At 32.1% G+C, this 13,997-nt stretch overlaps 1 protein-coding gene across 1 annotated transcript; it reads right to left on the bottom strand.

Moving 5' to 3' along the window:
* Nucleotides 1–1,309: 1,309 nt before the first annotated feature.
* LOC129234657 (U33-theraphotoxin-Cg1c-like) lies at nucleotides 1,310–12,581 on the bottom strand. The gene is made up of 4 exons (XM_054868697.1): nucleotides 12,444–12,581; nucleotides 4,252–4,354; nucleotides 2,217–2,284; nucleotides 1,310–1,637 (listed from the first exon to the last, which is right to left on the bottom strand). Exons 1-4 carry the CDS (start codon nucleotides 12,480–12,482, stop codon nucleotides 1,563–1,565), a joined length of 285 nt encoding a protein of 94 aa, XP_054724672.1. The 5' UTR covers nucleotides 12,483–12,581; the 3' UTR covers nucleotides 1,310–1,562.
* Nucleotides 12,582–13,997: the final 1,416 nt, after the last annotated feature.

Genomic DNA, 13,997 nt, shown 5'->3' with positions numbered 1-13,997 from the left:
TTTTAGAACTTATTGTAACCTACTCTTTAGTTATGGCTCCGAGAACAAGACCTCCAAGTATCTTAACAGCTGGAGTAATCATCAAAGATTAAAGAGAAACAGCCCTTTCAGTCTGGCCGCCTCTCTACGGATACCTAATTGTAAAGTTGAACCCAACTCGCTTAAATCCTGCAGATGGTCTCCCCAGGGTTTACTTTTACTTTAACTTAAGTTCTTTTGTTAAAAAGAAACACTACATCCTAGAACATCTTAGACAACTGGCCTTCGAAAACCTGGACCACATTCTTAACAATGCCATTAAAATTTTTTACTGACGGTAGTAAAATTGACAACCCTGCCTAAAACACTAAAAGGTAAAAAACGAGGTAAGTGCTGTTTGATATCATTGTCTTATTGAGTAAAACAAACCATTTGATATGTTAGATATTCCTATTTATTTAGTTCTATTGACATCCTCTGTAACTTTTACATCAATAACATTATAGTTCAGTTCAAATTCCGTAGTTATGCGTAGATTTAAAAAGAAAAATCTGTAGTTGACAACGCACGACAACGGCATTTGGATTGAATTGCCATGCTATTAATGTGAAAGTGACAGATGATTTAAATAGAAATAAATTAATAAGAATATCTAACATATCAAATGACTTTTATAAGTTTTCCTCAATAAGACGATGATATCAAACAGCATCTACCTTGTTTCTTACCTTTTAATGTTTTTTGCCATAGTCGGGTTTCAGTTTTTAAACTTTTTTCCTAAGGAAAGCTGGTAGATAATTAGTGACAGTTGCAACAATTTAAATTAAAAAGAAATAAAAGTAGATATCTAAAGTTTAAAAAGACAAAGCTTATTAACAAAAAAAAAAAAAAAACACTATTTGAAGAAATCGAAATGTCTATATCACAGAAATAGTGCTGAAAATAAAAATGCTAAATGGGAAATGCTTTACAATAGGTTTGGACTGTGCAATAGTTTATATTTTGGAAATTTGTACGAAGGTTTTTAATTAAATACCGGTACGTAAATATTTTTGGAGAAAGACTCAATTTTTTCCCCCAATACGTTGCAACAATCTGCGTAATGAACCTAATAGAATAATAATCTAAAAGAAAAGTGTTAAGATTCTAAGATTCTTGAATAATTTTCTGCCAAATATATTTATGAACTCTTAAAAATAAATCCAACATGGCACTTTCAGAATTTAATTCTGTTTAAAACAGAATTTTGCACAAAGCAATTCTAAAAAAAAAAAAATGTTCTAATTGAAATAATCAATATGTTTTCATGAACATTAAATGCCATTGGAAATTCAAAGCAACATATTTATTTATTTATTCATGTATACAAAATTTTGAGTGCTGTTTCTCTATATTGCATCAAAGGCTTTATTATTTGAACTAACTTTATCGACGAATCACTTGACTTTTTCCATTGCAATCCGTTCAAAATTAAAAGTAGCTGAATTTCAAAATTTCCTTAGATGCTTTTCTGAATGTTTTAACCTAGTTTTGGACACTAACGTATGCTGCCATTGCATGTCCCTAGTTTTGTATGCGTTAGATTATCCAGAGGATGTTGAATTCGTGCCCGGTGTTGTCGCTTCCGGCTTAGCGCATCTTCTGATTACTCTTCCAGTCTGAAAAATCAAAATATTACCATTCTGTTAAACACTTTAAATGTTTAAAGCTCTTTTACATAATTTTGATTATCCGGCATGCCGCAAAATTCGAGGATCACCAGGTTTTCAATAACACTTGCCTGGTTCTTTCCGGCATGCCGGAAAAATCGAGGTTAGAAAAAAAAAATACTATAAAAAATATATGTTCACCTTAAAAAATATTATAAGTTCTATACATATCTTATTAGTATTAATAACCAGTTTAATTTTGTAAAATATTAACTAACAATGTCATTTGCTATTTTAACAAGAAAAATATTATTAAAGGACGAATAACTTTATAAAAATTGAATTAAAACTAAGCAAACAGTTAAGCAGTAAGTTAACGCCTCTAAGCCAGTGCTAAAGAATTTACCATAGCTATTCAATAAATAAAAGTTTAATTCGCCTCTCTAAAAGGAATCTAAAATTATTCATTAAAAAATAATATGAACGAACTGCAGTAACAATGCAGGCGATCACAGGCGACTAACGTAGAAAATATATATTGCTGTAATTTTTTTCTTTTTTTTTTTTTTTAAAGAAAAGAACACTTACGCATTCTAATCCTGCAGCACATTTGCAGCGTAATGTGGATTCTTGGCTACCGATACCACATATTTGTCCTAAAATAAAGAAATACTCGTTACGAATCACGAAACAATGAGGCATGACAAGAGAATTGCTACTTAATTTTTTGCAAACATGTAGCAGAAAATACTCTTTTGAATCAAAACATCAAAAAACTGCTCATTAGGAGGCTGTGTTTATGTATTAGATTATGAGAGCAAATCAGTGGGGGTGGAAAAACTATTTTTTTTTGTAGCGAAGTACACTTACAACTACTCTATTACAAATGTAGTTAACTACAACTACTTCTTTCAAAAGGCAGCAACTACAAACTACGTTTAAAAAACTTTTTAAAAAACAAATAAATGAAAAGCATACACATACACACCGTTTGGATATTAATAACAATTATTTACTCTTTCATTCCTTTACTGAGCCAATTTGTCATTCCAAACATTTTTTACGGTTTACGAATATTCGTTGCAAGAAAAGATTGAAAATTGAAATGCCGGTCTTTCGTGGGGTGAATCCTGAGTCTTTCCAGCGTAAGAGAAATGTGTGTAAAACATTAAAAAGGATGTTTAATAGTATATTTTATAGTTTTATGCCAGCTTAAGAATTTTTGAAATGATATAACTTTTACTTTAAAACTGGTATTTTAAAACTGGTATTTTAAGTCCTTCTGCTTGAATTCAAATGATCGATAATGTGCCTCCAAGTTTTTTCTACACATTTCGGTAACTACAAAGTGTATTTTTATACTATTAGAAATGAAATAAATTATTTTATAAAAACATATACGTCTTTAAAAATTTTCTCTATGTTTTTTCAACTTGAGGGCTCTTGCGCGATTTCAAAAATTATTTATAATTTTTTAAATTTTTTTTTTCATGTTATTAGGTATCAATGTGCAAGTTTTCCGTTCCGTAAGACTTATTTACACTATGTACAGAAGAAATCGTTAACAACTGCTAAATTAATAATCAGCAATTAAGCAAATATCGCTCAACACCGTAAACTCAACGGTTACACACGTATTTACTTTCAAATACGAAAACAACACAGCGAAAATGGCTCGCAATAAACAGAGCTAATACACTCTCAGTTCGAATTCTCAATCGAAACTAAACTTTTTATCACGCGGGACGCTTTTATAAACATCGAAAAGATTCCACAACATTCGAAATGTTTCTCGAAATGCGTAGACCGTTATAAAATTTTATCAATGAACAAAAAAGAAATAGGGGGATCGTATACTTCAGCCGAATGTATAGGGGCTGTATATTCATTACGGGAAACTATTTACAGGTTACGTTACTACAATAATTACTATTTACAGAATTTGTAACAGTATGTTGAACGAAATAGGCATTTTTTGATTGCAGTAAAACATGGCAGTTCCTTTAAAAATTAGTATTAAGTTAATCTCTTATTAGATTGATTCAGAATGGGGTCGTTTCCAAAATTTTAAAACTACTTTTTCTGAAAGAGCATGCTTAAAAACATAGGATCTGACCATTTTTTTAAATAATTTGTTAAAGTTTAATATTCTGAAAAAAATACTTAAATCGGAGTGCTTTTATTGTTTCCGACTTCTGTCCGATGACGTCGTCAGATCACAAATGATGAAATGCCATTCACTGTTGCCATTCACAGAACAAAATATTTAATTCTCATCATTACTCACGTGTATTGGCAACGATATGGTTGATAGCAAGCGTAGAACGCAATTTTAATTCGCTTCTTGATTACCATAACGTAGAATCGTGGTGGAAAGATGCGCCAAGTGCATCATTTGTGACGTCATCAAGACCACGCCATGTTTGAAAAATCGGATATTTTAAAATATTAATTAAAAAAAACTGTTGGAAAAATGAAAGTATTTTCTGGGTCCATGTTATTTTTTTTTTGCTCATTCTATCCATTTCAATGATTAAAAGTAGTACTTTTGACTGAGGGAAACGGAAACCACCCCATTACGAGCGTCCTTGATTAACTTGGTGAGTAAGAGTTGATGCCTTACCTTCTCTTAGTAGTGGTCTACATCTTCTGCCTCTGATGCAGCATTCATCTGCCTCACACTGAAATCTTCCGCAATCCTCTTGAGATTCAACAGCCAGGATCACCTGCAGTAACGATGAAAGGGATCAGAAGAATGTATAAGTACGTGCTCTATGCTCTTGCTCAAACTTTTAAGTACTGTATATTGAAAAATCATTGCGAGAAATTAAAGGAATCGTATGAGCAGCACGCTTTGCTGATGCATAACTAAAAAAAAGTGTTTGAAAGCATGAATTGAACTACATGTTTGAAAGTATGTAGACTTGCATATTAAAGACCGATGAATACGTTCAATTTTATGGAGGATGGCAGTTAAGTAAAACTCAAGGGAACAAAAGTTGAACTTTTGTCTGTAATTAACGCATTGTGGACAGGTGGCTAGAATTCTCGAGATTTTCTCGTTTTTACAAGTGACAGTTTACGAGCATTACTAGGTGACGCTGTATAATGTACACTGGTAATTTTCACGCCCCCTCTTACATTTCTTTCGTGAATTTCTTATCGGCTTTAAAGACTCATAGCCCGTTGATTTAAAAGTCTTCGAACAGTTTAACATGCTAAAGCAGTAAGTTAAGCCTTAAGCCAGGACTAAAGCAGAACTACATGCCCCTTCGACAGACAATCTCAGCTTCAGTGACACGACATTTTCCTCCACATTTGTATTCCAGATTGATGAGTCCATAACAAGGACGAAACTGCCTTCTCTGGATGGCATATCCGGGCTGTTGGTATACTGCAATGTGTTACACCAGGAACATCCATTCATATTTCACCTGTCCACAGTGTGTTAAAGAGCTTCTTGTACAATGTCAGGGGTGATTGTGAGTTCATCAAAAAATACCTGTAAGTTTCAAAGCGAGAACGGGGGGGGGGTAATCTTTGACCCCTATTACTTAAGTGCACCTATGCCATAGTATTAAATAGTTCAATAGTCAGAGTCAAAATAGTGTGTGTACATTTGATTAAAATTTTAATGGGTTACAAAGTTACTTTTGAGCTGGTGTTATACAAAATTATCTTGACATTTGTCCATCTTAAGGCTCTTGCAGGTATATTTGATGAGTATTATATAATTTTTTTAAAAAATTGCGGAGGTAACGCGAAATCTCGCCAAGGCTATTTTGCTCGCACTATACTAAAACTATAACCCTAAACAAATTTGGCGAAACCTTTCAGCTGAGAATAAAAGGAATAAAGTAAATTCTTTCTCGGTTATTCATTTTGTTCTACGATAATATATTCAAGAAAATATTTTGCATACTGTCCATTCCAACTAAATGCTGCTGTAAAATATGGTAAGTTTAATTAATTTAAGATTAAAAAAACTCCCATATTCTTACAAATTCATACAAAACAATAAATTTTTTTACCTTGTATAACGTTATCCAAGTTTGTTAATCCAGAATTTTCGCTTTCACCAATTATTAAGGAAATAATGAAAACTAACATGATTTTGAGGAGCTCGAGAATTCGGAACTCCAGCGCTCGAATACGCTACCTTGCGGTGATTTATAAAACTGCGAATGCAACTGAAACATTGCCACGTTGCGCTCCACGGTGTCTGTTGACGTAAACACAGGCAGTTTGTTCTGAGTATTTATTAACGCAATCGATGTGTCTTAGTTTGCTTTCAGCTACAGAAATTAATTCGTCCCTTAGTAGTATTCTCGAGCTTCTCAAAATAATGTTAGTTTTCCTTATTTCTTTCAAAAAAGTATTAAACGGTGGAAGCATTAACAAGAAAACTGCGGATTAACAAAATTGGATAACGTTATACCAGGTAAAATTTTTTATTGTTTTGTATGAATTTGTAAGAATATGAGTTTTTTTTAATCTTAAATTAATTTAACTAATCATATTTTACAGCAGCATTTGGTTGGAATGGACAGTATGCAAAATATTTTCTTGAATTTATTATCGTAGAACAAAATGAAAAATGTTTAACCGAGAAAGAATTTACTTTATTCCTTTTATTCGCAGCTGAAAGGTTTCGCCAAATTTGTTTAGGGTTATAGTGTTAGTATTGTGCGAGCAAAGTAGCCTTGGCGAGATTTCGCGTTTTTAGTTAAACCATTTTTAATTTTTATCATGAGTGGAATAAAATGATAGTAAGATTACAGAATTCGATAAATAAAAGAAATAATGGTCAATCAACTGAAAAGAAATCTACCGCCATATATAAACTGTGAGTACACATTTTATTTATTTTGTTCTGAGTGAATATGAATAAATATCAGTTTTTCAATTCGAGGAAAAAAAAAACGAACTTAACAACATTGACTGGACACTTTTCCTTAACCTAATTCCACATAAATGATTTAAATAACCTTTGTTACTACAGTATCCTACTGAAATAGACAGTATGAAAATAAATTTTTTTGAAAATATTTATCGCAGAACAGATTGAAAAATCCAGAAAGAACGTTAAGAATTTGAACAATAAAAAATAAAAGTTCGCCAAAAATCTGTTTATCGGGTTATGGTTTTAAAATTGTGTGAAAGAATAATGTATCTTGACAAGATTTCGCATATCAGGTAAATCATTTCCATGACGAATGAATTAAATGCATGATTTCTTTGGATATCCAATCATATAGTCATAAAAATAAATTATCTAGTGTTAAACGTTACTCTTGACAGTCTGCCACGTATGTGCAGTATGTGACAAAAATGTCAACAAATGCCGGAAATGTCACGAAACTGAACTTAATATGAACTAATGTATAGAAAAAAACGGTACAAAATGAAAATGCCGTTCGAAGCGAACCAAAAATTTATGAAATCCGAATTCAACATCGTGAAAATGGCTGCTTCAGAACAACTTACTGTGTGTTCTGCATTAATTGTTTACTTTCGTAATACTTTTTGGTTTCTAATCTCTTTCTATATGGGTCAGAATAACCAAAAGACTTTGAAAAATCTTTTCAAATGAATGAAGCGAAAAAATCATACATACGAACAAAAATCACAACACTTTTAGCATTTTCTTCGTTACCACATGCGTTTGTTTTAGTTTTTAAGTCGGCCATTAGACAGTGACTGCAGTACCCCCTATAGTTCGTTGGAGTTGCGAATACTACTAAGGGACGAATTAATTTCTGTAGCTGAAAGCAAACTAAGACGCATCGATTGCGTTAATAAATACTCAGAACAAACTGCCTGTGCTTACGTCAACAGACACACATGGAACGCAACATGGCAATGTTTTAGTTTCATTTGCAGTTTTGTAAATCACCGCAAGGTAGCTTATTCGAGCGCTGGAGTTCCGAATAAGAAAGATAAATCGTAATAGATTGTCGTCTGCGTATTTCTCGTGATTTTGATTGTATGGAAATGATCGGAAATATGATTTAAAGTTTTTAACTGTTGCCATCTTATGTTTGTTCACAAATAAAATATTTGTAATTAATTCAAGCAAGGCTTTTAAAGTAACTTTCAATTTTCGCTCTTTGCTTCGCTTTTGCAATAATTCAGACATTGGGATGATCGTCAAGTTTTTGCATGTGTAATTTTGTTTTTGTTGGGAATATTGCTTCCTCGTCAAGCATGGGGAGGGATCAGAAAAAAAAGAAAAATATAGAAGAAAGTTTCGTGATGGCCACACTATACTAGTTTGTCATAGATTCTGCAACATGTTTAATTTAATGAGCGGCTCAGTGGGAATATTACATACAGTTGAATCTGTATTTTTCGAATTTGACACGAAGGAAAAAAATCGAGATAAATAGGTTTTAAGATACGAGGGCTTTAAGAAACTTTATAGAAATTTGGAATATGATGGTTAAAATTTGGAATCGGTACTATAAAGAAAATCTGGTTTTTTGATCAAAATTCCTCTTTATTTGTTTTGTTAGGTCTCTATTCTATTATTACAGTATTAAGTGTTTCATTGCGAGTTTAAGGAATCATTTTTACAGTAAAAGAAACTTTAAGCATATCTTTTTCAAGACAAAGTCTTTTATTGCTTTTTTGGTGCCTGATTTTTTTTAAATTAATTATATTTATCCTCTTGAGGTTAGCAATTGCTGCAAATCTAACCTGGCCAATATTCTAGGATTTTCCTTTTTTCTTTACTTGAAAAATCTTAAACATTCTTTTCACTTCTATCATCTCGATTTTCTATAAGGAATCATAATTTTAAGAAAGAGAGCAACCAAAGAACAGTACTTAACCAGATAACAGAGCAAAATGGCTTTTAATTTGAATGACCTTTAATCATTAACCATTAACTTGAAATACTCATCCATAATGCAAATAATACTCAACCTGTGAATTTCACTCCTTTACTCTTGTTCCAAGAAAGTGCTCGAAACGTCTGTCCTTTTGTTAATCTTCCTAGAAAACCTATTCGTGGAACGCATTTCTCCCTTTTTTGCCCCCTCAGCCCTTTCTGTTTCGAGTTGAGGAAAATGCTTTTGCTTGCTACTTTAAAGATCATTGGGCTTCGAATCCGAAAACGATAGCATAGCCGGAATTCGAGACATAAGGTTTTTCAGTAAATTACCGCCCATTAGCCAGGACTAAAGCAGAAATACATGAAACACCCCGCCAGCTCAGTCACTTCCAGCCGAGGACTGCAGTTTCGTACTTAATAGCACTCATCAGCCCGGCATAGGAAAGTGACTGAGCTGGAGATGGAAAACCTCTTAAGGAAGCCAAGAGTACAGTCTGCTGAAGCAGCATTAATCCCATCGAACCCATCTGAAGGAAATTTTATTTTAATTTAAAAGAAAAACTGCATAGCATTACAGGAATAAAATGTTTAAAAGCGAAATGAATCTAGACTGTTCTGTACTATTTCTGTTAGCTTGGTTTGCATTAAAAAGTAGAAAAGAAACAAGACTTCTGTTTATAACACTCGAAAATTGCTGTTGCTCTCTCAAATAGATATTTATGTAAATTCTAAAGCAGCTAATAAAATTAAAAATAAAAACTTGAGATCAGAAACAGATGGTATGCAGCTTTGTGCAAATAACTTTCTACCCCGCCTATATTTCTTCCCTTCTTTTTATTCCAATTTTATTATTAACTGCTTTAGAATTAGCATAAATGTAAATACATACAAAAAGCAACGTATAAATATAATGATATGAAAGCCATTTCATTTTTTGCAGGTTATAATCAAGAAGTCTTTTTTTTAAAATTTTATTTCATGCTTTTAGTGCGAACCAAGTTAGTAAAAATAGTCTGACCACCGATGAGATTGAAAGTCAAACATCCAGTTTACAGGCGGAAATGGATGCATCTATTAGCTTTCAGGGAGGCCAGCTTTTTTAGATGTGTGTTAGCCTCTAAATTAAGCAGTCACACTAAAATGAACGGAACACGCTCATCAGATATTTGATTTTCCCCCAAGATATTTGATTTGGATAGACTGGTTTTGACTAGACCCGTTGCTATAAAGTTTCACTTTAAATTAAATGGAGGAAAAAAAAAGTTAAATTTTCAGAAACATTAAAAAGAGTAATAAATAAATAAAAAAATTCTTTGCTTTTGTTTTGTTTTGTTTGACATAAGTATCGAACTTGGGGCACCCCATTCCAAAGTATGTAAGATTCACCTCCATCTTATTATTATTTTTTTTTAAACTAAAAAAGTTTACATATATATATATATATATATATATATATATATATATATATAAAATAAAAGAAGTAACCCCCCCCCCCCCGAAAGTCGGGTCTAGCTACGCCTCTGTGAACTAGTGATGTTCCGGATATCCGTATCCGTATCCGCGGATATCCGAGGGAAAATAAAGATCTGTATCCGTTACTTTGTTGACGGATCTTAAACGGATCATTTCTACATATTCTAAATTTTTTTTAAATATTTGAATAAAAGACTCTTAAATTCCGTTTAAATTAGGTTTTATTCCCTATTTCAATTATAAGGTATCATTTCAGAATCCAATTTGTTCCCCCCACCCCCGTTACAAAAAGGAAGGGGAAATAAGTGATCGAAAGTGTTCTTAGCTTGGCCTCGTTTTTTTTTTTTTTGTACAACTTTGATTACCGGAGATATTAATTAAAAACCGATTTAACGTTTTTCTTAATTATGGTAGTAAAAATTTACCCGTACGTTAAAAATGTTGGCCCTATTAATTGAAAGAACGAAGTTTTCTGCGCTTGATATTTGTTTGAAACTTCCAACTTATATACAGTAGGAGCTATAATCTTGTTAAGTAAATTTTAAATGCAATTCTAAGCCTTTATACGCGTGATTAATTGCGATTTCATAGTCGGAAGATACGGAAAAAAAGCTCAATGATTTAAAATTTTTACCTGCTGTCAGTTCATATTTGTTAATAAATGTGTGTTCTGACCCGCGAAATTCATCTTAATATGAGGTCGGCTCTCCGGGACACGTTTTGTGTTTTTAATTTTTAATTTAATATTAGTTTTTGTTATTGATTTGGGGTTTCTGTTATTCTTCATTTTTGTTTTTCTCGGCATCCTTTAAAAAAAAGTGAGACTAAATTCTCTATTTACTGTTTGTAAAGATGTTCCCGGCTCTGTATTTCGTCGATCGGAGAAGTTCGGTGGAATGGGTCAGCGCTGCATTTATGCTGAAAATAAGATGGGAAAAAATTATTTCTAGCCTGTCCAGTAGCAGCTTTACACTCTTGCTCCTGTATCCTACATCTACCGAGTAAGCTAGAAATAATTTTTCACATTCCAAAGACATGGGTCAGCATTAATGCAGCGCTGATCCATTCCTTTCAACTCAATTTTAATGGAGATTTCTTTAAAGAGTAAATCATAGTCTTGATTATATTCTTGCCGCAGTTGACATTTTTTGGAGAAACTGCCAGTATTCTGACGGGAACACCTTCCGTAACAAATTTTACACTTGGATAGTTGAATTGGGTAAACAAATTTTGAGATCCGTATCCGCGGATCTTGACACTAATGATCCGAATCCGGATCCGTATGCGCGGATCTACTTTTTTAGCGATCCGGCACATCACTAGTTTGAACCCTATCCTCGCTCCAGATATAAACTGGTCAAGGCTCGTTGAACCACGGGGCACGTTGGATAATGTAATCAATAATTTCAATAGTAATTAGTAGTTTTTAATTTAATTTATGATAATATGATCAACAAATATTCCTACAAATTCTATCACAAAATCACATGGTAAATTAATTACTGAACAAATTGCGGTTCAGAGAAAAATTGTATTGCTGTTTTTTTTTCAGTGCTGAGTAATTTTCACAAGTCTGCAACTTTATTTTTTAAAATGATTCTAATGAAGAATGGAGTAATAAATGAAACTCCTCTTCCAAAGTAAGTTCTTTTAGTTCATAATTATTTGTAGTTCCTTTAATTTTTGTCACAAAGAAAAAAAATATGAAATTTTTTCAGACCAGGGCGTGAAATACGTTGATTCACTTTTAACCCCCCCCCCCCCCAAAAAAAAAACCCGAAAACATTTAGAAAAATTAGAAAAGCAAAATTCCAGGAAGAGCAACAGTGAAGTTGATGAAAATCCAAGTTGTGCTGATTCTGAAGAAACTGTAGATGGTTCTGGCATAAATAGCGCAAAAGTAGAAGTTTGTGAATTTAATATTTTAATATGCTATATTGATATTTAAACTTTTTTTTCATGCTAAACACAAAAGAATAGAAGTTAGTTACAATATTGAATAATGTTTGTCATTAAAATCGTTATCGAAGTTGTTTTCGTAATGCGGACCAACATATCCCATGCTCGGGTACGTTATTGAGCTCTATTAAAAAAATAATGTAAAAAGAAGTTAATGAATTGAATGTTTTCAAAAAATGTCGGGTAATGAACAATGTTTAAAAAAAGTCAACCTCCACACTGAGTTGAGTCGACTTTACTGTACTTTGAAGCCTTATATTATTTTATAGCTGAAGAATTAAATTCTGTTGAACGTAAACTATTTCTTCAATGTTCGAAACTTTACAACCATAATTTTCTGCATTTGATCTGAAAGGTATCATTATATATATATATATATATATATATATATATATATATATATATATATATATATATATATATATATATATATATATATATATATATATATATTCTAACCATTATTCAAAGAAAATTCGTTGTTTATGAAAATAAATGAATAAATAAACAAATAAAATAAATAAAAAAGAAAAGGAGGAGATGCTTACCAAGATGACCACGAAAGAAAATATCAGTAGCTTATTCATCTTCCGTTTCTATGAAAACTGTGTCTTTAAATTGTTTGAATCCACTTTATATAAGACTTAAGTAATTTAAGCAAAACGAAATTTATCAAAGTGAGAACAATTTTTTTTCTTTACTCATTGTTACTGCTGCTGATTTCGTGTAAGGAAAATTTATGCCTTTTCACGTTTCCACATGACGATCTTTAAAATGCTGTTATAACAATTTTAAAGCAGAAATCTAAAATTCATTGACCGCATTCCGGGGACTCAGGGACAAGTAACTGAATTATATTACGAAGGAAACAATACGCATTCTTTGAGTTGTACTTACGTCAGAGTCACTGAATTTCCTACATGCGTGTTAATTTTTATACGCTAAATCTGCATGAAAAGTAAAGAAGTAGATAAGCAATATTCCATGTTCGAAAGTTATGAAATGAGTAACATAATGAGATCTATATACCACACATCATCATACGTATATAACACAAAACACGTCATTTTTTTTTTCAAACTTAACAATATGATGAAATACCGTTTCAGCAAAGCAATATTTTAACTTACAAAACTTTCACTTCAATACGACAAAAGTTTGTATAACTGAAGGTTTATAAGAAGAAGAATTTTATATATATATATACTGCGTGCTTCCTTTCAATTCGCAAAACCTCTAACCTCTTCAAACGCTCGTCCTAGATATATGCTTTTAAATGCAAAAATGGTCAAAATAAGATTTTAATATTAGAGAAGAAAAAAAAAATGTTTACAAAACCAGCTGCTTTTTTTTTGAACTATCGCACATTGCCATACTCTGCCGCAAAATTCATGGTCTTCAAAAGATATATCTTAGGGTGGTTGAAAAATACTTTTTTTCAGATAGAGTTCAGGACACCCCCTATGTTTTTTAGACTTACTAATAGTATTATACTGTAAAAGTTTTAGCTTCTCACTCAAATTTTAAGAGGGTGCTCAATGACCCCCTTGATTTAACATTAGCCGTAGCATAGAAAATGCCTCAAATTTAGAAACATTTAATTTCCCCAACTGTTTTATTTGTAAATAATGATTTTATTGCAATGTATATGCATATTACTAGTGTATATTATAATATGTAGTATCGTTTTTTCAGTTCAATGTATTTAACCCCCCTCCCCATACGTATGAAATTTGGGGGAGGGGGTTGAGCACCCTCGTTCAGTTGAAATAGGAAGCTAAAATTCTTCCAGTATATTACCATCCACAAGTCTAAAAATATTGAGAGGTGTTCTGTTATCTAGGAGAAACTTTTTTTTTTACGTGTATTTTTGAACCATAGGGAACATACACATATATTCTCTGTTTCATTTATATAGTAGATTAAGAAATGTGCTTGCTCCTGTTTAAACAAAATGTTAAGATCTACAACAAAATGCTGGAGAAATTATCAAGCCGGATTGTCTCGCACGTGACGGTGGAATGGCCCTAAAATGAAACAATTACCAAGAATTGACTGCATGGGCTAAGTAAAAGACAACGTTCTTCATTAATTAAGCAGCC

This window comes from Uloborus diversus, chromosome 1 (genome assembly GCF_026930045.1).
Source record: "Uloborus diversus isolate 005 chromosome 1, Udiv.v.3.1, whole genome shotgun sequence".
NCBI lineage: Eukaryota > Metazoa > Arthropoda > Arachnida > Araneae > Uloboridae > Uloborus > Uloborus diversus.
The sequence above is the reverse complement of the archived record's forward strand: the minus strand, read 5'-3'. Positions and strand labels throughout refer to the sequence as shown.

Excerpts from the sequence above, each read along its gene's own strand:
- LOC129234657 (XM_054868697.1), bottom strand. The coding sequence starts at position 12,482 with ATGAATAAGCTACTGATATTTTCTTTCGTGGTCATCTTG. Across the intron at positions 4,355-12,443 it reads TTTCTTTCGTGGTCATCTTG|GTGATCCTGGCTGTTGAATC; the intron begins GTAAGCATCTCC and ends TCGTTACTGCAG. Across the intron at positions 1,638-2,216 it reads GTGCTGCAGGATTAGAATGC|ACTGGAAGAGTAATCAGAAG; the intron begins GTAAGTGTTCTT and ends TTGATTTTTCAG.